The sequence below is a fragment of the Symsagittifera roscoffensis genome, chromosome 4 (assembly GCF_963678635.1).
Source record: "Symsagittifera roscoffensis chromosome 4, txSymRosc1.1, whole genome shotgun sequence".
NCBI classification, from domain to species: domain Eukaryota; kingdom Metazoa; phylum Xenacoelomorpha; order Acoela; family Convolutidae; genus Symsagittifera; species Symsagittifera roscoffensis.
Genome location: NC_087065.1, coordinates 4,360,144 through 4,386,174, shown reverse-complemented (window position 1 = coordinate 4,386,174; position 26,031 = coordinate 4,360,144). Strand labels below are relative to the sequence as shown.

The 26,031-nt window shown below is 35.0% G+C and overlaps 1 protein-coding gene across 2 annotated transcripts; it reads left to right on the top strand.

Moving 5' to 3' along the window:
• The first annotated feature begins 4,201 nt into the window (after positions 1–4,201).
• Positions 4,202–23,684, top strand: LOC134844400 (uncharacterized). Of its 2 annotated transcripts, XM_063861059.1 has the most exons (8): positions 4,202–4,431; positions 5,461–5,593; positions 7,318–7,535; positions 14,023–14,249; positions 16,838–17,001; positions 17,258–17,484; positions 19,312–19,617; positions 23,481–23,684. In XM_063861059.1, exons 1-8 carry the CDS (start codon positions 4,257–4,259, stop codon positions 23,507–23,509), a joined length of 1,479 nt encoding a protein of 492 aa, XP_063717129.1. In that variant the 5' UTR covers positions 4,202–4,256; the 3' UTR covers positions 23,510–23,684. The 2 variants fall into 2 exon arrangements, with proteins under 2 accessions (XP_063717129.1, XP_063717130.1); XM_063861060.1 differs by lacking the exons at positions 4,202–4,431; positions 5,461–5,593 and adding an exon at positions 7,081–7,165.
• The last annotated feature ends 2,347 nt before the right edge of the window (positions 23,685–26,031 follow it).

Genomic DNA, 26,031 nt, shown 5'->3' with positions numbered 1-26,031 from the left:
CTGAGTGATGAAATTTTAGAAGCGCAAAAAACCTCATCTGTGAGGCTTGATAAAGAAATTGAGGAAACACAAGAAACGCTTCAAATAGAAATTGTTTATGCACGAAGGCGTAGCTAGATCTAACACCAAAAAGATTGCACCAATAAAACTTCAGCAACACCAAAATCAGCGTGTGAGAAAGTAGTGTGAAAAGGTAGTTAGCAGAACGCTATTGTCAACATTGGAAGATCCGATGAGCAAAGACTTCACCCAGAACGAGATAAAAAGTGATCAGAAAAAAGAATGCTGACAAAGCAGGTGGTTCTGATCATATTCATCCACGTCTCAAAAAGAACTTTGCGAAGAAAAGAGAAGCAACTCATTTTTTTTCTCTTTGACAAAAATATCCACAAAAGGCAACCCCTTGACGACCAGAGGAATGCTGACACCTCTCTAAACCAGCTACAGGACTGCACATTAGGATACTCAAATAAGGCACAGGATTACTGAAGACTATAATTACTCCGCTTCTTAAACTGAACTTTCGATGCTTTGAAGGTGAAGGCCATCATGGCTACAGCAAGAATTACGACTCAGGAAAGGAGGCTGCTTCTGGAAAATGCAGTCGAAAGGGCTCCAGAAGATCATAATCAACCTACAGGCATTCGACAGGCACTCCTCAACGTGGCCAAACAATCGACTGCCATTCGACGAGTTTGAGGCGTCAAGAAAAGAAGCTCCTAAAAATCAATCATTGCTTCTTGATAGTTCGTCACCTTCAACAATGACCTTGCTGGCATGATGCCGTGTAATGCGACGACAACCCTCCGGTTGCGACGTCTAGGTTTTAGGGCTGACCTCAGAAGCTGTGACATTCAACCAGCAGTTGACAAGATCGCTTAGTAGATCTTCACGACAAATATGAAAAAAAAAACATTTGGATTCAATCTTGGAAACAGGAAAAACTACAATCGATCCAGCGCAGAACCCATTTCTTCAGCCTGCGTATCGACAGTTGAATGAGGTTTATGAGACTAAGAGACGTGTGGTTGATGAGACTATGCTCGATCAACCGCACGTGACAAAAACTCAAAAGCGCTCTCGAGTCCTCCTTTACCTGGCCAGCACAGACTGGTGTCACTCAAGCAACTTCCTTCGGACACCAACATGAGCCACCTCTGGATGTCTTGATGCTTGAGGAGCGTGGCATCCCTATGTCAAGTACGAACGGTGAGCGGCTGGAGTCTGCACGTGTGGATTCGCAGGCAGAACAGTGACTGGACAGCTCAAGAAGACTCCAAACGAGGCAGTTTTACTAGTAGCTGACATGCCCATCATCAAAACAAAGTAGCAAACTCATAGCCATCAGGACGCTTGAAATATCCTTGTGGCTTAAGCGCACCAACGCCAGAAAAAAACTTTACCACTAAAAAGACGTTCTAATGGGACCATGCCTGTGATGGTTGGAACAAAACGATTGCAAAATACTGTCACCCTGAACTCTTAGCGGATCATGTTGCACCCTGGACCAAGCTCTTGATCTTCACTAAGACCAAAGCCGAAAAGCGACAAGCCAATTAATAAAAAAAAGGCACAAGAAGCAGTCAAAATGATTAGATCTTAGTATATACAAAAGTCAACAAGGAGGTGCTCTAAAAGTCACCCATAATAAATGTCGACATTTTCGAAACTAGAAAAAAAAACTTTAAAAAAACCACGATGACTTACTACTTATGAAGTGCATTTAATTCATATTTTACCCGTGGTGCAACTGCTCAGTGGGGAGATATGCTCTATTGAGGGGGTGGTCTGAATAAAGACCCCCCCCCCCCCTCCTCCTCGCTCACGTGTTATATCATCAGGCACTGACAAATACGAACACTCATGAATTAGTACAAAGGATCTCAATTTGGTATAATATCATACACTTCTCATCTAACTGAGAAAAGTCGTGCGATTGGAGAGCAATGATACTTTATCCTAACATTTCTCAAACTAAATTCTCTACTATAATTTTTCCCGGGTAGTGAAAAGAAGGCCCAAGAACTTTCTCTGAAAGAATAATCCGAATAGTGTTTCAGAGAAAATTTTAGATCTTCTTTTTGCTATCAGCTAACAATGTGTAATTGAGATTTAGGGTTCAAGTTTGGGTTTGTAAATGATTTTAAGTTTAAAAGTTGAGCTTAAAAAAATGATTCACTTGGGTCATTTTGCTACATCAAACATCGATGTATTCACCAGTTCCTTTACGCCGAAAAGCTTGCGTGCGTCTCAGATGATGATGATGGCAAGTGTTTAGGCAGCAAAAGCCACTGATGAGCATATACCGGTTGGGGAGCATGAATTATGGTTATCTGAGATAGCCTCCGTAAATTGAGGACGCTCAATAAAAGAATAGCAAACCAAACCAAACTGTCAGATTTTTTTCTCTTGGTGCCATTTCCAATTATTTCCAAATCGTTTTCAAAATAGTAACAAGGATAGTCGATTGCTGTGCAAGTAGCAGAGAATGTTCCGACCATAGTCTCAGGGGCAGATCTAGGGTTTTCTTGCGGGGAGGGGCGGATTTTCAAAAAAAAAATTCGAAAATTGTGTCGACCTTTTTTTAGGTCGACCATATTGGTTTTCTGAGCACTAAAAATACCATGTTGTGGCCAAAGTTTCTACGCCGCAGGCAAAATTTTGAAAAACACAGGCCAAAAAATTTTGAAAACACGCGCGCTCCCCCCTCAAAATTAGTATATATTGGCGCCAAATGCCAAATGCGCCTTTAGAAAAATTTTAGGTCCGTCACCAAATATGGATATCTCAAAATAGTACAAAAATGGATATCTGAATCCCGAAAACGAAATTCCTTGCCATTTTCAATGGTCGAACAAATGGCGCCGGGTATTTGAATTTTAGTGCCTTTTATAAAAACTTAAGTTTGTTTTGTACAAATACTTCCTGTTTTGACTCAATCAGATAGTTTTTTTGTTCATGGATGCACTGCCAAAACTAAATTGAAGCTATTGTGAAGATACACACAAAAACGAAGCTGGTATTTGCAATATAAGCGACAAGAATCCAAGAGGTAGGTTTGAGAAATGAAAAACAGGAACACGAAAACAAAATGAAAACAAAATCCTATTTTCAAATGTCTTGCCCTCAACGGGAAAAAGAACCTCAGTCGTAAATCATTCTCAGCAACTGCCCTGAAAAATAGTGCCTCCGTCGCCTAAGTAACCACAAAGTTAGCTCATGAAGCGGAAAACCCATCCCAGGCCTTAGAAATTTAAATTTTGAAGAATTTAGAAAAATTTTGAAGAAAACTTTTAATTGAAAAAACCTGTGCCAAGAACTTGCGACTTTTTTTGAAGGGCGGTACACATTTTTTTTATTTTTGAGAATCATGAAGGCAAAAAATAAAAAGGTAGCAAAAAATTTCGCTAAAATTTTTCGCTAAAATTTTTTCAAACAACCGGGGGTTGAGAGCTCCTAAAAACAAGTTATAATTAGGTTAAAATTTATGAGCTGTAAAACTAAATCTTGCAACCTTGAAGTAACTAAAGCAATTAATATAAACCCATTTTGCATTTAGAAAAAGGATTTTTTTCAGTTTCTGATAGTTTTTTTCATTTTTGTTTTTAATATTTTTTTGAAAAATCAATCAGAGCAATCGCCTGTTTTCATTTGCTTAAATATATGCTTAGGCTTCTTCCCATGAATGTTTTTACCAAGGCCAAAGCCGGTCGATTCTGTTTTAATGAATATGATGGCAAACTTTTCACGCCTCTTTGGAGATCATTTTAGCAATGTGAGCTCTGAAGCTGAATTATATTAGTCATTATTCATATATGGCAATTTAAAGCTTCGTGTTTTTTTGCATGATAAAAATCATGGCAACAGAATCCTTAAATGGTGTTCGTGGTGCTAAAAAGCAAACGAAGTAATTGTACATTCACTATGTCCACAGAGAAAAACTAATCGCCAATAAATAACTGTCAAACGCTCATTTGTGATTTTAATTAACTTCGAAAAAAAAGTTCGTCGAAGCTTGAATAATAGTTCTTCTTTCTATAAAATATCAAGTTGGTGCTAAATAAGTTTTTCCACCCACACCAATTTTTCGCCCGCTGAATTTTCTGAATGGTAATTGCGGTGTTTACAATGTATAGCTATTTAAGTATATAACTTTAAATGTCCAAAAAAATTAGTCAATATTGTCAAAGTAACGCTTGGTTTGGTACACTTAGATCAAATATTCTAAATGACTTTTTTGCATTTAAGATACGAGAATGATAATTACTACAAGCGAGAGTCAATTCTTCTCCCACTCAATTTTTTGGATTATGTTTGTGGTTTTTGTGGTGAAGTCAGTTCATTCAACTGAGCTGGACTGCATGAACCAGATGGACAGTTCAAAAGGACAATGCTTCTTAATGTTACAAGATCATCCGCAATGTTGTCGGGGTTAGTTTACTTGTATTATCATTTCTAGATAAAATGGATGATTATATTCCGTGGAATTAACTTTAGGAAGTCAAAGTCAAAATTACCCACAAGTTGTTTTGGTTCAGTTCATATAAAGTACGATTGCTGTATTCATACTTTTCATATCAGAAAAAAATTTAGAACTTTAGCTCTGTAACTCGTTTTGGCGCAGAAGTCTGTGCCTCGTTATAGTAACAGAGCTTTTTAGGCTCAGAGCCATTGCAAAAAAAAAAATTGAATAATTTGAATAAATAATAAAAATAACATCAAGAAATGTTAGTTAGTGAACATACCCAGTACTCATGTTGTCAGCCAATAGTTCATAAGTCAAGATCACCAAAATCACCAAGAGCATTCCTGATTGATATCTTGTATCATCGTTACGCATTAACTCATGAGCAGGTGCAGCGGGCACGAGTAGGAGCAAGGAACAAAATAAAATACTCAGGTGCGGATTTAAAGGAAGCTCTTCCCCCCCCCCCCCTACCCCCACCTCTTATAAGCATCAATTTCATGGTGTAAAGAGTGGTTTTACAAGGTTAAACATGAAGACCAAATATGTTTGTCATGACCTAATTAGTTCGCATGCCAATTTTTGTAACATTCGGATAACGTGAACAAAGTTTCACCAGTAAAATTTTGCAGGTGGGGGAAAAAGAAAAAGAGCCCGGGTCTTTGTACTTTTTCCATATTTGGTGACGGACCCAAAAACTTTTCTAAAGGCGCCTTTGGCCCCAATATATACTAACTTTGAGGGGGAATGCGTGCCGAAAAAGCGCAATTTTTTGGTCCAAATTTTTTTGGTCCCCATAAAAAGCCTAAAATGCCTTTTTTGGCCTGTTTTTTTCAACATTTTGAAATCAATTTGGTCGACCTAGAAAAAAATCGTTAGTTTTCGAACATTTTTTAAAATCACCCCCCCCCCCCCCCGAGGTAATACCAAACTACCACTAAACCGATTGCACATCTTGCATTGAAAGAAAGCAATGCGAGGCTGTTTTATTTTAGTCTTCGAGACCGAAAACTGTCGGGAGGAGCTGACGAAGCCCAAAGATGATGCATCGCCTCACGTGGATTTTCTAAACAACTCCCTTTCCTTCGATAGAAGCAGGAATCAACTCTGTATACATGGACTCGAAATGTGAGTGAACAATAATACAGTGTAGTATTTTCAAGTCAGAGCATATCAATACAATCAATGATACTGTTCAGGATTACTCTTATGCGCCAAAAACCTAATATAATAATAATAATTGTAGTTCCTGCGAATCGCAGAGGAGCTATCAGTAGGCCTTAACAGTCCGGTCGAGGATAGTCCATTTGTATTATCTCCCCACGTTCCAGACAGTGTTTTTTTGCTGAGCGAAGCTGTTTTTGCGACTCAAGGCCGTTTTTTTTTGCGTCTAGAACTTTTACGTGGTACCACTATTGCAGCCAAATTTGGCCAGGTTGTGGTAGACCTGAAGCTGGAGGTCAAGTGAGAGCTTGTCCTCACACACTATCATTGCCATGGAATGGGATCGAATACACGATCTGACGATTTCAAAGCGAACGCCTTACCTTTGTGCTAAGTGTCTCTTCGAAAACCTTAAAAGAATATGCGAAAACTTTTAAATAATCATCGCACTTTAAACTGTCCAAAATGGACTGAATTTAGTGCTTATTTCTTTCGAATAGTTTTCTTTTTTCTATGAAAACTGAGCTTTGATTGGTTAAGAAAATTTTGGCGCATTCAGTTATTTGAGCATCAGGGGTTCGCGCATTGTTCAGTACTCTATGATATATTATCAGACATACACCTCATAAACCATCTAAGGTTCTCATAAAAGCTGTTTAGCTCGTCCAGTATGAAGCTTTTTTTGAAAACTAATCTCGTATGGAAAAAACAACAGAATATCATTGAGATTGACAGATAAGATATGGAGAGTTTATCAAAGTGTTTTCTTAAAAAGCTTGTCATTTTGACCAGGGGCGGATCTAGGATTTTTTTAGGTCGACCAAATTGATTTTATGAGCACTCCTAAATCACTGTAAAGGCCCCATTTTGACCAATTTTCCTGCGCCGCAGGCAAAAGTTTGAAAAAACAGTCCAAAAAAAAGCGTTTTTAGGCAATTTTTGGAAAATTTGGACCAAAAAATTGCACTTTTAAGTCTACCAAATTAGTTCAAGCACTCTCAGAACACTCCAAAAGACCTCATTTTGACATAACTTTCAGCGCCGCAGGTAAAATTTTTCAAGAAAAAAACCAGACCAAATGGGTACTTTTGGAAAATTTTCACCAAAAAATTGCTTTTCGTTGGCGCGCGCTCACGATCAAAATTAGTATATAACTGCGTTGAAGGCACCTTTAGAACAGTTTTAGGGTTGGTCTGTTGAAAAATAATACCAACGGGGGGTTCATTTGGTTTGTGAGAGAGTCGACCCCTTCCCTCCTGCCCCACCCTTTCATGAGGTGACCTTCGGTACCTCGTATTTAACGTGTTCTTTTGCAGTATCTTTGCAGTATGTTATGTCATTAGGCTTTAGTCAAGGTCAGTGGAGGTCTATGTGGAGTTACCGTGTTGAACGTGGTCACTCTTTAGTTTAAATACATCGAAGTTAGATGTTGCTATTTCCTTGTTACTAATCTCTGTCCAAAGGACATTTCTTCATTCTCAGTTAAATTGATACTGTGTATCTGATTTATTTATCCTAAACCAACTATTTAACTATGTAAACTAATTTACATTTCACTTTACAACCAAGTTTTGAATTAGAATTCTTCGGCAAATGTCAAACCCCCCCCCCCCCCCCCCCCCCAAAAAATCTACCATAAAAGTGTGACTCCTACCATATGAAGTAATGTTTTTTGCGTTTATCGTTAGGAGGACGGGTGACAAAACAGGAAACCTCTTTGGCTTCCAAGTGTACACGACGAAGTGGCACAAAAATCAGCCTAGGGAAGAATTCTCGTCCCTCAGTTTCATGCTTCTATCGCCGTCCCCTCTTCCTCCAGTTGTGCCCACGGATCCTAAGCTGAGTCCCCTCAAGGACATGATCATGTGTATTGGGTTGGGGACTGAAATCAATTCTACCTCACCAGGTATGTTTTAAACCCCCCCCCCCCCCCACCATTTTTAACCACAATCGTATCTAGTTAACAACCTCCCCCCTTTAGCTAAAAAATATCCTTCCCTATAAATCAATACAATACATTAGCTCTATAGCTTTCTATTGAAAATTATAAATTTGCTGCATTCTGATTGGTGAAAAATTCTATTAACTTGATAAAAAAAAGGGCGGAAATTGTTAAGTAGGTCACCCAATCTGAAGTACCAACATACATAGATCCTCTGTTGCGTCCTATGCAAATTATGCCTTATACTTTTCTGAATTGTTTTCTGGGGCTGGGCTTTGTTGCATCATCATTGTAAGCATAACAATCACCATTTGGAGTCACCGAATTCACAACTGGGAGCTATAATCTTAAACTTTATAGACCTTTTTGATTTTGGCTCCCAATTGCAGCACACCCCCAATATCTGGTCTATCTGATTTTGTTAATACTACTTCAAAAATAAACTTGCAACAGAATGACTATCAAAAACGACAACATAACTGTAAGTGAAATGAGACAAAACTGAAGAAGTTAATGAATAATGGAGCCATATTTGGCAATTAAGACTGAATGAGCAAATCATAGTTTATAAAAACATATGACGATTAAAGCTGCTCGCAAAATCACCGCATACGAGAGCTACAAGATCTGTATAATTGCTTTAAGTTTTGGCAAGTCAATTTTTGTTATATCTTGAACTCAAATGATGGTTTTTGCATGTAAAATCGAACACTAATAACGTTTTACAGAACTTTGGGGTTGATTTTCGGATCTAGAAACTAGATTTTTGAAACATTCTTTGAGTGCGCTTCTGATTTTTCACCGAGGCAGACATCTTTGCAGAACAGCAAAAAACAGTACACTTCAAAAGAAGAAGGAAATAAACATTTTTTGTGACCAAGGAATAAAACATTTTTTATAGAAAAGCGGGATAATCCTGTTTTCCGAAAAGCACAAACAGGAGAAGTGAAAGGAAGTTGCGATAAAGCTCACACCCCCTTGACCAACAGAAAAGGATCCATTTCAAGGAAATGGTCTCTTTCTCGCATGCACAGCGGATGATCGTAAATGTTAAAACTACATAACGAGGCCAAATTGTGCACTGCATAGGCGCACAATTTTGTGTCTGTATGTTCCTGGATTCCAGAGACAAATCTTTAAACATGTTCCAAAATGTAAGTGGATTCCACTTACAAAAGTTTCGTGGATTCCGCGTACAAAAACCTGTAACTTAAATTTTGTCGGCACATTTGTTTTGTTGCGGATGCCGCAACAAGTAAATATGGCTAGTTGTTCTGGATTCCGCAACCGTAAGTGAATTCCGCAAACTTAAGTGGAATTCGCAAACAAAATGGTAATTCCATTTAAAATTTGCGGACTCCACAAGTAAACATACACATGTTTTATTATTTGTTTGTGGATGCCACAAATTGTTCTGAATTCCGCAAATACAGTTGCGGATTCCCCAAGTTTGCCTATTTGTGGAGCGATTTTGAGCGGTACAAAGTTTTAAGTATTTGTTTGTGTGTCGTGAGGCTTTCTTCGGTACCTCGTAAGTTATTTGTTCTTTTGCAGTCATACTGCAAAAGACACTAATTATATTAACTAAGGTCACTGTTAACCTCTTTTGTCAATACCACGCTGAGCGTGTTTTTCATTCTCATATCTGTTATCACTACTGTTTGTTAGTAAATCTGATTCTACATATTCTCATGCTCTATCGGGATAAAATTCCTAAACCAAGTCTATATCTGAAACCAAGCATCAAATTAACTCAAATTAACAAAGCATCTAACCCGAAAACAATTTACTTATTGTTCAACAACCAAGTTTTCATTCTAAAACTCCGGCGAATCTCATGGCGCAGCCAGCAGTTCCTGTGAACGAAGACAGGACTGACCTGTTAGGCATTCCTACCTATTGGGCGAAAGCCTCTATTAACCCACCATTCCTGTGGGAATCTTGAATCGGTCAATTTTTTTTTGCTGGTCTGAAGGATAATATCGATCCTCATGATCTGTTAGTTGAACCCACCGGGGTCATCGATGAACCTCCTCCAAGACCGGAGTCAGTTGCCGAAGGCGAAGACGCTGGAGCAGCCAATGCCCGCAGACAGAGAGATCAAGCAGCGATCCGGAGAATTACCGAACTAAACGTGGAGAGGAGGAGAAAAGGCCCTCGGATCAGTCAGAATTTGTTCTATCATGAAGCCGAAGCTCGTATGAAGTCTCGTTTATTCTTTGCTCTGGGAAATGAAGGGAGGAGACGATTGGCTGACTCATTTCCCCACACGGACATTAGTAATATTCCTTTTCGAGAATTCCACACCGGATGTGAAACGCTATTCAAGGTTGAGCGAGAGTTTACGGTGGAGCGTATCAAGCTGTATAACACAATTTTCATGCTTGAAAATGACACTTTCTCGTCATTTTACGCTCGCTTGAGCGCTCAAGTGGCTTTGTGTAATTGGCCTAATGATCAGGAAAATGAGACTTTAAAAGACCTCTTTATTGGGCGGATTCGAGATGTAGAGGTTCAACAACAACTCATCAAGGTGAAAGCTGATCTAGATGTAACTTTTAAGCTCGTACTCGAATGCGAGAAGGGAGCAAGTACGTTGGCTCAGTTTCAAAAACTTCTTCCTCATAATCAACATTCAACCGGCATTAAGGTTAAACAAGAACCTACTTGCTCTATTCAGTCGTCGAGAGGGAAGCGGAATTATCCTCAAAACCAAACTAATCGACAGCCGTTTCAAAATAATCAAACAAGTAAATCATGTTACTTCTGTGGTAATCCTTATAGCTCGGAGCACCGAAAGTCTTGTCCAGCTCGCGACGTAACATGTAATCTCTGTCGGAAACGAGGTCATTTTGCGAAATGTTGTAACTCGTCGAAACGACGTGTCAATCTGGTGCAGGAAGATGAGGACGTGGCATGTCCCTCTGTGGATTGCAATTTCATAGATGTAGACCAGGATAGTGAGCCCGAATATGAGGTGTTACAGCTGGAGTCTGCTGTCATGATTAATAGCGTAGAAACTCTTAAATCAAGTGGTGGAAAACCTCGGAGCCTCAGCATTCAGTTGCGCTCTGGTTACAGTTTTTTCTATTCGACAGTAGACACAGGGAGCCCAATTTTGTTCCTGAATAAACGCACCTGTGATTTACTCCTGCAAAGAAGTCCATCAATTGAGTTTCGCGAGAAAAGTAACAAAATGTTGCGTAGAAAAGTAACAAATTCGACTTTGGCCCGTTGCGGAATCCATTCAAAATGCACAAAATTCACAGTTTGGCTTCGTAATGTATTCAATTTAACTGCAAAAATATGTACTAGTTAATCATGTCCTAATTAGTTCATCCTCCACAATTTATATCTTAGAAAAGTTAACTCCTGCTTCTAATTATATACCACAAAAAATTGAGTCCGGCAAATGAGACAATCATCTGTTGAGACGACAACCATTTTTGATTGGATTTTAAGACGACGCTATCCGCAATTCTCCAATTTTTTTTCTAAGAAATATAAACCGGTTAAATTTGATCAGTTCATTTTGAAAATGTTAATGCCCAATAGTCGTCTTAAAATCATATCGTCCTAGTGTTCGGTCGTCTTATTTACCAGCACCAAAAATGATGCAGTCTTAGTCTATTATGGTTTCAACCAGGGCAGGTCAAAAATTAATTGTCATTGCAATTAACTGCATCTAATAGAACTTTTTCCGTGCAATTAATTGATTGCCGTTCCGGACCAATTACAATTACTGATCGTTCTCTACCAAATAATTGCAATTACCTATATCAATTGCAAATAATTTTATCAATTACTTTTCTCAGAAAAACCACACAAAATATGAACTCGCATTTTTTACTTCTGACTTTGCTTGAAAAATTTTTGAATGACAAATTTACTGAGAAGATTTTTCAGCCCAGCAGAAAATGCAAATTCTGGTCTTTGGCAAAATTTTTTGCCGCAAAACATGGAAAAGCAGTTATTTGAAACTCAAAAAAAAGCTGGGATGGCAAAGAACTCGTGTCAAACTTTGTTAACCAAGGTTAACCATGAGTGGTGCTATGTGCTCCCAATTAACTGTACCAATAATTGCAATTTAATTTTGGGTTGTGTCAATTAATTGACAATTAATTTATAAGTTTCAAAATAATTGCATTTTAATTTCCTGCTGTCCAAACAAAACTTAATCTTCCCCAAATTTAAGACCAACCTTAATTTTGCGGTTTACGCACGCACCATCTTAAATATTTTGGGCAGTTTAATTTTAAAACGTTGCATTGAGACATTCTTTAAAATCGATTTTAGAACTAGGCAATAAATTCGGTTCTAAAAACCTCTATTTTAATAGAAGAGAAAACATTATATTAGGACAATTTTTTAAGAAATAATTTATGATTGGGTTATTTTTTATTCAAACCAATGTAAAAAAATATATTAAAAAAAAACGTTCCGATTGTCATTTTCGTTATTAAAAATTTGGAAGTTTGATAAAAAAAGATTGGCCAACGACCATTGTAGCATAGTTTATGGGCGTTTTCTATAATTTATTTATGAGACTCAATGCGTAATCTTAAAAATAACAGTGTTCAAAATCATTAAAAAGTTATTTGGTCCCAATAACTCTCAACAAGACTCAAGTTGATTATCAATTCAGTTTGGTTCTGCTGGTACTAAAACAAACAAAATTTGAAGCTACATCATTTTTTCTTTCCAAAAAAGTTCTCCGAAATAATTTAACGGCCAGTCGTCGTCGAGTTTTTGCGTTGATGTAAAAATTCATGTCAACGTGTGGTTAAATTATAATTTAGCGGTTTAATTCGATAATTTTATGCACCGCGGATGATCGTAAAAGTTGAAACCATTCAAATTAACTCCAATCATTTGACCTAGTTAACCATGTCCTTGTTAGTTCATCCTTCAAAATTTATACCGTAGAAAACTCTTAGTTAACCTGCTTATAATTATACACCACAAATAATAGTGTCCGGCAAATAAGACAACGATCTGTTGAGACTACAACCATTTTTGATTGGATTTTAGGACGACGCTACCCGCAATTCTCCAATTGTATTGCTAAGAAACATTAACCGGTTAAAATTGATCAGTTCATTTTGAAAGGATTAATGTTCAATAGTCGTCTTAATATCATGTCGTCTTAGTGTTCGTTCGTCTTATTCACCTAGCACCAATAATGATGCAGTCTTAGTCCATTATAGTTTTAACCAAGGCAGGTCAAAAATTAATTCTCATTGCAATTAACTGCAACTAATGGAACTTTTTCCGTGCAATTAATTGATTGCCATTCCGGACCAATTACAATTATTGATTGGTCTCCAACAATTAATTGCAATTCACTTTATCAATTGCAAATAATTTTAGCAACTACAATTTAAAAAAAAACCACAAAATATGGACTCGCATTTTTTACTGAAAGACAAATTTGACGGAAGATTTTTCAGTACTGCAGAATATGCATATTCTGATTTTTGGCAAAGTTTGTTGCCGCAAAACATGGAAAAGCAGTTTTTTGAAAATCAATAAAAAAAAACTGGGATGACAATGAACTCGTGTCAAACTTTGCTAACCAAGGTTAACCATGAGTGATGGTACGTGCTCGCAATTAATTGTACCGATAATTGCAATTTAATTTTGAGTTGTGTCACTTAATTGACTATTAATTTATAAGTTTCCAATTAATTGCAATTTTATTTTTCTGCTGTTTCATTAAAATGTGATCTTCCCCAATTTCAAGAACAACCTTAATTCTGCAGTTTACGCACGCACCATATAAATTATTTTGGGCAATTTAAGTTTAAGGCGCTGCATTGAGACATTCTTTAAAATCGATTTTAGATTTGGGCAATAAATTCGAGATAAAAAACCACTATTTTAATAAGTCTCAAGAGAAAACCTTACGTTAGGGCAATTTTTCAAGAAATAATTTATGATTGGGTTATTTTTTATTTCAAACCAATGTAGAAAAAGTATTTAAAAAAAACGTTCTGATTGTCATTTTATTTGTTCAAAATTTGGAAGTTTGACAAAGAAGATTGACCAATCTTTGTAGCATAATTTATGGGCGTTTTCTAGACTTTGTTTATGAAGCTCATTGCGTAATCTTAAAATTAACTGTGTTCAAAATCATTAAAACGAGGCAAGTTACTTGGTCCCAATAACTCTCATCAAAATTCAAGTTGTCTATCAACTCAGTTTGGCTTTGCTGGCGTTATAACAAACAAAAATTGTAGCTATGACAGTTTTTTCTTCCAAAAAAAATTATCCGAAACAAGTTAACGGCCAGTGGTTGGCGAGTTTTTGCGTTAATGCAAAAATTCTTATCAATTTGCGGTTGAATCTTAATTTAAACGTTAAATTTTATAATTTTATGCTTTTGTATTGATTTTTGAGGTCAGGTGGACGCTGAATTCTATATAGGCGATTAATCTCAGTTGGCGTTTAGATGTGTATGTGAAGCTGGAGATGATTCCTTTGAAACCGAACAAGCACGAGCCTCCACTGACACACCCCCAGAACCCAATCTCCCTGTGCACCCTGGACAGTCTGCACCTGGAGAAGGAGGGCAGGTGTGAAGTGAAGAAGGTGGAATTGACCCCGCATACATGCGAAGTGCAAGCGAAGCAGAAAGTAGAAGAGGTGACGCCTTTGATGCCATCAACCAACATCCAGGTTACAAAAAAAAAACTATGTTGAAGTCTACAAAGCAATGAGTTTTCTTAAGTTTAGCTAACAAAATAACACTCTCAAAGGAAAAGAACGGACTTTTTTTGCTATAACCATGCAAACTGTTCACTAAGGTTAAATTAATTCATAATTAATTATTAATTGCTCTTTATGCCACTCACTCTCATAGATTCAATCAAAGGCTATCCAGCCTCTTTAAATGTATCTGTGTCAATTGTTTCCACAAACTCTATTTCAGTTATTTCTCCCTAATCTGGGTTGTTTTGTTGCGTAAACCTTTTTTGGCGCTTTAACGCCATTTTTTGTACCTCTAATTTCACGTGAAATCGTTATCGCAGCCTAGAGCGAGTATCGAGCTATATAATCTAAAATAATATTAAAACATTGAAAATCAGATGGGTTACAATAGAGATCCATCTGAGAATTATTCATTCAGTTTAAGTTATTCTGAGAAATGGAAAAACGTGGGTAATTTTATCTCGACACCGGGGCAGCAAACAAGAATAATTCAGATAAGTACAAAATTCGGCGCCCTAATAGGGATCAAATCTAAAAATTTTACCAAATCTTCTTTGTTCATAGAAAGCTGCCAATCTGGACCGTTCAAAAGATTAATTTTTCGAGAAGCCCAAACTGACTCGATTGCTTTGATCGTGTTTATGGTTATCCAGGGTCCCGTCGGTCCAGTTCATCATGCTAACAGCTTGTAAGAGCTCAACAAATGAAAGACAAATTTTTGATGTTGAGCCTAAGTTTCACTTCAATTTTCATAATTTTGAGTTCGCAAAAATTCTAAGTGCAACTTTCGAAAAATTTGAAACAACAAAATCACCAAAAAAACATCACCAATTAAAACTTTTATGTTGCCAGCTCGTAATCCCGGACAAAACTCAAGAAGATGAAGCAAAAAAAGTTTTAATAAAAATAATGAATTATAATCAATTAAAAATGAAATAAATTTAAATCAAATTTCAAAAAGCTTTGAAACAAAAAAAAATAAAAAATAGACTATAATGGAATAAATTAATTTTGTTTTTGCTTTGGAAAAACGTGTTATTATCAATTTAATTGAGTATGAAAATTATTTTCATTTTTATTAAGACTGACAGCGGAGTGTTAACATAATCGATTATTATCCCTATAAACTAAGCGTGATTACTAAATCGCAATTCTCTGAATCATCCCTTATTGTAAATACTTAACCTAGTGATTTCCTGGTTTAAAAAAGATGAATTTTTGTTGTGTTAATCATGATTTAAGAGCCTGAAAAACATCGATAAATTGTGGTTTACAATCTAGAGTCAATGCATTTAAAGGCGAGTGAGATTTTTTCACTTTCTTATAACATGCCGATGATGGCAAAGAATGTAATATTCTACTGACACTTGTTTTGAAAACTGAATTTGATAATTTATTATTGTTCCGACTTTCGTAACGAAAGTTACGGAATATTTGTGCTCGGGTGGGTTTTTTTTTCTTCAGAAAATATTCGACTTTTTAACTAGCCGTTTTTGACGGAACTTATTAATATCATTCAAAAAGTATTGTTGTCTTGAGCTTGAATATGAAAAGATATTTCACCTGTGATTATATTTTGTAATGTTGTGGGGGTTTAAATATTGCCATTTTGGCCAATTTGGGACAATTAACGCGCGATGTATTTTGCGCTATTAACGCGTAAGCGGAGATTTAATCCGCCATAGAAATCGTTCCAAATTGGTTGAAAGAAGCTTATTCTCCAGATTTGAATTGTTACTAGGAGCGAAATCAATCACTTTGTAATTTATATGGCGTGTGGCGGGGGTTGTTTGTTTTATAAAATTTGAAAAAAAAATCCATTTTATTTCATTACATTTAATTTTTTGGGGTTGTTGCTGCTCCATAGACCTTAAAGGCAGTCGGAACATTCAGGGTTTTGCCCTGATACGAGCAGTCTTGTTAATTCTTTGCAGCTATTGATAAGACTTAGGAAAAACTAAGCAAACATTTCTTTTAACCATTAAAATATAATTCTCTGCTGCTGTATAATTTTCAATCTGTGAGTGAAAACTCAGAGTGAAAACTCGGGGGTTAATCACATGCGCGAAGGACCGAAAACAAAGTTAGCCGATTGTCAATTTTTGAAAAAAGCAATTGCCATTCAATTAAAATAACTTAAAGGAAGCACTATTTTGCTTCTTTCATAACGAAACCCTTGAAATATCAAATTTGTACCAATTCGGCCGCGGTCAGTGTCAATTTGAAAGTTTGAATATTCGGCCAACTTCAATACTCAGTCCCTGGAAATGTTTACTTTCTTTTCAAATTTTTGATTACTGAAATTTGATTGGCTGATTTTTATTTTCGCGCATTCGGTCCTTCGCGAGGGATTCGGGATTCCAGCTGAAAACTCTGCTGCTGTATAATCTTCAATCTATGGTTAGGGTATTTGAATGAATTTTTTTAAAAAAAGCAGGAAAAAATCATAAAAATTATATTGAGCTTTGATCGAAACGCTGTAGAATATGTTCTACTATAAGCATTCACTAATGCTATCTAAATTTGAAGTCTACAATTTTCAGCGTTTTATTTAGACTGAAAGACCAGATATTGACGTTAGCCATACTGAAGAAAAAGGGACGGACTCAAATAACTTCTGGCAACTTGTTCTGTGTGTGCCTGTTTGGGTAGTTGTGTTGATTCTGGCTTTCATTCTAATTATCAGTTGTGCCCTGCTGGCAGCTTTCGCCCGTGGCTGGTTAGTATGCAAAAATTACCTTGCACTCATATGTTACAAATCCTCTGCCCCTATAAAACCTGTAGAAAATTTTTTAGATTGCATCAAGCAATTCATTAACTCCACGGCATTAATGCGAGCAAGCAGTTACAAATTGTACATTTGCCGTACTCGAAATGCTTGAAAATTCAGAATGTCTTTCAAAAAGTTGTCTTAACTCTGTTAATTAGCAAAACGAGTAAATTAGCAAAAAAAATTACCATCGCAGTTTTTACAGGCGATGTAAAAAAATTCACGGGAAAGACGAGGAGGTGAATCATGGTCCAAATACAGAACCACTGCTTGAAGGTACTGCCCTTGCCCAATCAGTGCGCGGAAACAAAGCAGCACAGAATTTAACTGACGATCCTAACAGCCATAATAACCCAGTCCATCATGATTACGATGCCACCTACTGCAGAAATCAGGCTCCAAGAGAAGGCACAAATTTCTCGGCCAATACAGGTCTTTTCAATCTTTATCAAAAACAAAAAATAAATAAATTCAAAGATTCTCTAACTCTTTTGATTAAATTCATCCAACGTGAGTGAACACGTTCAATTCCTTTCATAAAACAACAAGGACAGCCCGTTTCTGTGCAAGTAGTACATGAAATTCCATCCACAATAATTAAAAAAACAAAAATTTTAAAAAAAATTGTCGTTTTTTGTTCGCGGTGCTGATTTAAAAAACGCAAAACTGAGATAAAAAGTTTGGCAAAAATTTCTATCGAGGTTTCAATGGATAACCAATGAAAAATTTCCAAAAAAAAATCAAACTTTTACACAAAAATTTAGTGGATTTTCAAAAATTCATTTCCGAGAGGGCGCCAAAAAATTAAAGTAAAACAAAGATTTCAAGGCTTAAACAAATATTTACTGACCCAAAATTAAACTGCTAGCTCGCTTTATCTACTCGAAGCTAGAAAAAAATTCTTAAATTTCAAACCGACTTTTCTAGACTTGAAATTCTATCAAGTCGAGTCACGGCAAATCTTTTCAAATCCAATTATCTTTGTTCCGACCACAAAGTCGCAAGAAACGTAAATCAATTTTCTCCTTCAAAATCAGGTATCTCAAAGACATATGGTACAAAGTCGAGTGATGAATGGTATTACTATCCTTCGGTCCAAAAATGATTGGTTAAAAAGGTACGGTTTCTGAAAAATGTCTTTACAAATTTTGCTTTTGAAATCACATTTCAATTTAAACCGGAGAGTTTGTAATCTACTTACATTAAGCTATTAATCATCAATTCTTAATGCGTAATGGGACGTCTCTTACAAAATCAATATGCTCGGAACTTTCTGTGCTATTTGTACAGCAACCGGTTGCTTCTCATAATAACAAAGCATTTCTCAAAACGCGGTTGGTACTCCTTGTTTATAGAACAAATGGTGCGTCGAATTAGACAAGTGAAAACAGAAAGAAGGATAGCCGGTTACTGCTGTGCAAGTAGCACAGAATGTTCCGACCACAGTAGTTAGAAAACTACGGCTTAGAACGTTTTTTTTCCCAAATTAGTGTAGTTTTTTCTGCTTGGTGTGATGAAAGGATCTGAAATAAAAATATTCTTTGGAGATATAATCAGACATAAAAAAATATAACATAAAAATATTATATAAATTATTTTTTTGCAGAAATATTTTTGATTTTTTGATATTTTTGGTTCCCAAAATGAGCTTAAAAAACTCCAAAAACTAGTTTTACGTTCTTAAATTTAAGTTTTAAGGTCTTAAATTCGGCAAAATGCAGCTGCTGTAATGCTGTTTGCTTGCTTTATTCGCTCGAATTAAGACGAAAAATCAAATGTTTCAAACCGGTTTTTCTCAAAACTGGGAATTTTTTTTAGAAATTTTTGAATGTCGTTTGAATCACGAATGAAAGGGCTTTAATGTGATACATCTTTCAACCTAGTCCGATTTTTATTTGTGGTATCTGATTTTGCGTGGAAACAAAAAAAACACCCTAAAACAAAGTTCCTCCCCATTGTCAATGGTCGGAAGAACAAGAGTAGCCGGTTGCTGGAAAAAGAACACTGAAAATACCGACAAAATATTACAACTCCAAGGTCTGTTTTCTAAAAATGCACAATGCTGTCTTTTCTTGTCATTTCTTTCAATTATAAATAAATTTAAGGTTTAAATTTTTTAGGGTGATTATTTTTTATGGAAATTTAAACTATAAATTAGCAAAAAAGAGGTCGAAATAAAACACATTGCGAAATAGTACCAAAAAAGGAAAGGTCCGTATGTTATACTAGTTTAATTTGCGCTTTCTAAATGGATTTTAGGACATACAAACGAGGCAAACAGCGCCAAGTCTCAAAAACAGTTTGTAAAAATTGAAGATAGAAAAGACGACACACGTACAGGAGCTGAAAGTCTTCTACTAACAGGCGCTACTGGTGATGGATACTCGGTAGCAATGGAAAACCAGGCGGATTTGATTGGGAACGGAGTTCAGCCGCACCATGATCAAACAAAACAAAGAAAGAGGGCCGCAGAAGCTTCCGATTCGACACTAGTGGATCCGACAATTCAACTTAGAGGCGAAACGGAAATTCACGCCACTTGCAATTCACAAACTAATAACCAAGGTTAATAGAAAATTTGTTAATACTTAAGTCTTATTTCTCTTAATTCGTAAAGTTGAACTGAAAAAAAAACCAATAAGGAAAGGCGGTTTATTGTCATCAACCATATTGCAAAAACTTACCTCACGAATTCAAGATGAGAAAAAATTGTTATACGTTAACGAAAATGAAAAAAAAAGTTTTTTTTTTCAATTTTTTAGTCCAAGAAACTATATGACACATCAGAAAAACTTTACTAGAAATATTATGGTGTATTTTGATGTGCAAAATCAGAGCCGAAATTGTCCATCAATTTTCTTTGGCATTTCTTTGTTAATAAAAAAATACGCCACAACTATGTAGTAAATTGATAAGAAAAATATACCAAGAGAAGCCTCTTATACAGCCAGATAGAGTTCAAGGAGAGTAAAATTTTTTGGAGATTTTAGCGTCGGACTATGTAAGAGGCTCCTCCTTGATATAGTTTTCTCAGCAATAAATTAGGTAGATTTAGCGTATTTTTTGATTAACCGATAAATGCCAAAATGACTCATTTTTATGATAAACTTTTGGTTCCAATTTTCGCAAAATATACTGAACCTTAATAATTCGGCAGTGTACCAAGTAGCATAGAGTTCGATTTGCACAAAAGTTTCTTAAGTGAAAATTGTATCGACTAGTTTAAAAATCAAAACAAAAAAATCAAAACTGTTCAAACATAAAATCATTACGCACAGAAAACAATAATCACATTTGTTTTTACGTATTCCAAAAATGTGCGGCACTCAGAGTTTGGTTCGAACCATTACTGGCCAGAGTGCAACTGTTCACAATTTTTGTTTCAAGAAAATTCATTTGCTGGCTGATTGCTTAATTTATCAGCTTCCTATTGCTCAGAAATGCATGTTTCAGATTGAAAAGATTATTTTTGTTCGCTTATATTTCTGAGAAGACAAGCTATCAAAGTTACGCTAGTCGATACATTTTCATGTTTTTCAAATTTTTATGCTAATCGAGTTTTATACTGGTCACCTGATGAATTTGGTGGATGTGTAAGTCACTTTTGTCTCTTCACTCTTCATCCGGTTTTAACCAATTTCAGAAACACGTGTTTAATTTTTCCAATTTTTCCAACACGTTCTCTGGTTATTTAAAATAAGCACTATTAACAGCGTAATTTTTACGCGAAATTCTAAAAAAAAATCTTTAACAAACTCGAAACAATGAAAAAATTTGTTTTCGAAAATTGTGGTGAAAATTGTTTAGAAGAAAACTGTTTTTCAAAATCATTTTGATGACTCTGTCAGAAATGGTTGTTCTAAGTTGGAACAGACACCCCGTTCCGCATATGTATTGTGAGGAAAAAAATCAAATATATCGGGAAAAGTTCAGACCGGACTTCGTGCGATCCAAATGAGGCTTAAAATAGTTTCACGGTGATATATTACTATACTTGACAGATTCAAGTTAAATAGCTTAATCGCTCTGTGTTTTGCTTCGAAGGGTACATGTTTTTTCAAATCCAAATTTTATGGCAAAAGATGTGTAAGTTTTGCATTTTTGAATAATAGTTTATCTGGCGGAAAGATATATTGACAAAACTATCTTAGTGGCATGTACAATTGAATAAGAACAAAATGACTATTTTATCCACATTGACAAAAATGGATAAAGCCTGACTATATGCAGTAAATTGACAGATTAACGTAACTATAAATACGATTTATTGACAAACATTTTGCAATCGATAATCGAATCTCTACAGATAGAATCTATATTTGTTTTAACAAAAAGATGATTTTCGTTGCCAAAACAATCGATTTTCTTGTTCTATAAAAGCTATACATCATCCGAGATACAGAGACGAAGCTGCGTTTTGCAAACACTTTCCAGAATATGACCAAAAAGCAGCTCTTTCAAATTAATTAAGAAAAAGTAGAAATAAGCCTCGAATTAGCAAAAAAAGGGCTCCATGTAGGATTCGATTTTGCGACCTACTGCAATCAAGAGATTTTGAGTCTCGCGCACTATCAACTCAGCTACGCAAGCTTAACAATCGACAAACACTAGTCCCGAATAAAGCAGTTACATATGCTGATAAATTGCCAATGCCATTCAGCAAACTTGGCACCAAATATAACTAGACTCTATTTTGCAAGTAACAATTTGAAAGTTAAAAAACTGAAGGCATCCACAATAACTTTGCATGTAACAAATCGGAAAGCATAAAGCCACTTTACTTTCTGTAAAAATTAAGCATTTCAAAAAATTGCTAGATATATAGAGTAAGAAAAATTTTGAATTTTTTTTCAGGTTTTACTTTCTTTTTGAAAACTTTTTTCGGTTCATTTGATGAAATTGAAATGCATCAAATGGGGTAACTTATTACCATTCGACTGTCAAAGCACATGCTATGAAAAAGCTGTAAAGGTGCCCCAAAAGTGGCATCAATGTTTGCGACTTAGGTTGATGAGCAAAAGAAGGTTCGTACTAATACACTGGCTTCGCGAGTGTAACAACATGTATTGTCCAAAAATACGAATATTATTCTCCGACTTTTTTACATGTAATTAAAAAAGCTGGTTCCTTATTTTACCTTTTTGAATAGTGTTTTTGCTCTAATTCGGTTCAATTGATTAATTGTCTAAAAACTATAACGGTCGTAAAAATTTCAATTTTGACCATCCCAAAATATTTGTATGTTTAATATATATAAAATATAATGTATGTGTAAAATATAATATGTTTTTTTTGTTCACAAAATTTAGCAAAACTTTCTCAATTTTATAGCGAGCTGAACTTGCTTTAGCAGGAGTGTTTACCGAAAAATATAATTTTCAAGAAATCACTCGAAGATTTTGCAACCTAAGAGTTCCCGCGGTTTGTGCAAAACTTCTTCAAATGCCATTTATAAGATCAACTTTTTCAGCGCAATTTTTTTTTAAAAAAACACCCACAGAAAATTAGAAAAACTAAATTAGAAAAATAGTTTTTGCTGCACGATCTTTCCACATTACTGATTTCATTTTTTTTAAATGTCAAATAAAGCACAAAAAATGTAACTGAAATGACTACATCAAAATTTACTTCAAAATACTCATATTATCTAATAGGAGACTGTGTTAAAAAATCAGTTTATAATCTGTATATAATATAAACAGAGTCTGTATAAAATCTGTATATAATCAGTTTATAGTCTGTATTCAATCAATATATAAGATGTAATTAATCTGTTTAAAAATTGCAGATTGTCTGTATATAATCAGTATACAATCTGCTTATAGTATGCATGGACTTCTTGGGTTTATACTATATAATGAAAAAAAAACTGTATGAAACTTTTTCAAAACAAAACTCATCATAATCGATTATTAAAACTAAGAAAATGAAATTTTCTGTATGAAAAGACAACAGATCCAAAAACTGTATATTTTTCTAATGATAATCAATTTTGGTCCATTTTTTTTCACTGCTGTTATGCATTATAGATATCAAGTTTAAGGCAATACTCAAAAATGCTCAATTAGCCACCTTTTGTAATACATCACCGCTTTTAATATAAAATCATTTTTGAACATTTAAGAGCGTTGTATGTGTCAAAAATGAGCGTTAAAACAGCCCACCTTATGTCATTATTCCATCCCAATCTCGGTAACAGGTCGGAGCAAAAATGCGTTTTGATGTTATAAATCATCCTCAAAAAGACCATGTACAAAAATGGTTAGAATTCAACAAACAATACCAAAAGATAAAAAGTGAGACACTGCGGAGGGAATCGAGTTCATTTGTCATTCGGGGAAGATTCCACCCCTGATTAAAGCTCAACTTAATTATGACTAAATGCGAGATCTATTTAGCGCCAATGTTCAAAATATGTTTTTATTTAGATCAATCACAATCAGAATCGTCTTTGTAGAAGGACGTTGATCTTTGCTCGATGGAATCTCAAATGAATCTACTTAGTAATAAATGAACTGTATTTGTAGACTGCCAAGAAACTGCTTTTACTCTAATATATGTTTTTTTTGTACTCTACATTAAAACATTTTTAAGCCTAGTTGACTACCTATCATACAATTTCATATATGGAGACTATGGAAAAAACGCAAAACTTACAATTTTCATTTAAGCATTTTTTCAATCGAAAGATTAACTTTTCGAAAATGTACAACTGGTGTACAACTCAAACAAAACCAATGGGTGGTAGTTTTGGTTGAACAAAAAAAAAGCTTCTCATACAATTTTATATATATAGAATTAAATGACATGCATTTTTTAATAGAAAAAAAACACAAATTTGAGTTCAAAAATTTTTTATCCCGTTTTTGGCTGCAAACTTGCTTCTATGCTCGAATATACATTTTACGAAAAAAAATGTTGCATGCAAAATTTGACTTTGGCGTCTTTAACGTAGTCCAGATTGATTTTTTCACCAAAAAATGATTTTTTTTAAACAATTTTTTTAACATTCTAAGATGAACATAAATTTGTAAAAAAAACAGGCCTCTTTTCTCAGGCCAATTTTTTCTGCCCTATTCAAAAATGTATGTCTTTTGTGGATGATTCTATGCTTTCGCCATTTTCAAAAAACTTTATTTATTTCCAAATTGTTTTTTTTTTTGGTCTATGAAATACAATAATAAGCATTTTCTTCATAGCAACAAATTGTATGATAGGCATTTCTTAACTTAGAAACGTGACTCTTCTATTTATCCACAAAATATTTTTAATCAATATATCTCTACTTGTATTTGTAGACTGCCATAGAATTAGTTTAATTTTACTTTGATAGCCCTGTAATTTATCTTGAAATGCTCTAGATTTAAACTAAACTTAAATTTTTTACCACAAAAACTATATACATATCAACTTAACTGTACTTGTATTTGTAGACTGCCAGGAATCTAACTTAATTAATCATGATATGATGTACATGCACTCTGCGCTGCCTTAAAATGTTCTAACTTTAAAACATATCATAAGTCTTTCACCCCAAAAAAATGTATATCAATTTACTCCTATTTAATCTACCCTTACAAAACTAGCACTAATTCAGATCCATGATCCGCTACTGAGTGAGACTTAGTGGTATCGTTTCCATTATTGTTCCGAAATTTGAAGCAAGAGCAGAAAAAGTAGAAGACTTCTACTAATTTACATATAACTTATCTACATCAGTGGTACTTAGCAATTCCAAGACACTGTTTCGTATGGACAGTTGATTTTTACTCTGGGTAGTTTATATACCACTCAAGTCAGTGGAGGATAAGTTGATAAAACTTTAGTAAAAAAACACCACAAAAAACGACTTTTGCTCAGTGGGTTGATTTTTGGTCTCTAAGCTAGCCATCAGATTTCTAATTTTTCTATAATCAATCACTGAAAATGGTGAAACTGTAATTTTATTTAGAACTATGTTTTTTTTCACCCACACCTAAATGCAAATCGTGCCGAGAAAAAATCAAACTTCAAGTTATCGATAGGAATTATTATCTGTTTTATTTAATGCATAAAATGTACTGCATTATTTTTTTGAGAAAACTGAATCAATGGATAATTTAATTCAATTTTGCGCAGAAAGTTAAAAAAAAGCCATCAGATAGTTGGAGAAGTATCCAATACCGATAATAAGATTGACTTGTTGGATTATTTGAACTTTCGAGTGGTAAAGAGAAAATATATCACCTAAAGCTTTTGGAAAATCAAGAATCTTTAATCTTTAATCATCGATTTTTTTTAGATAAAACTAAACAAATTGAGACAAGGCTGCTCGCATCAGGGAGGCCCTGAATGTTCCCACTGCCTTTTAGGGTCTATAAAGCATTAATAACATGAAAAGTTAAATTAAAAAAATAACATAAAAAATTAAATGTAAAAAATTAGAAGTTTTGCAATTTTGAGATTTTTGCTATAATCATTCCCCCACACGCAATATAAAGTTTAAAAAATGATGAATTTCGCTCCTAGTAACAAATCAATTATGGTAAATAAGCTTCCTTCATTCAATTTGGAACGATGTCTAAGACCGATTAAAAGTCCGCTTACGCGTTAATGTCGCGAAATATAACGAGAGTTTATGGTCCCAAATTGGCCATCTTTAAACCCCCATTACTTTAGGAAAAACGATAAGACGTGAAATATTTTTTCAAATTTAAGCCCAGGACAACAATAATTTTTGAATGATATAAAAAAAATCCAGTCAAAAATCGAAATTTGTCTGAATAAAAAACCCAACTCGAGCACAAATATTCCGTTACTTTTGTAACGAAAAACGGAACAAACACTAGATCAACCGGCATTTCTTTATATCGCCCGTATCGATTTATCAAGAAAATGTGTTCGCGCTCGATTTTTGCTCCTTAGGAATTGAGATTTCATTTATTTGAAGCCGATTTTTAATTCGTTTGCCCAATGGTAGGCCAATTACGCTCTCCAAAA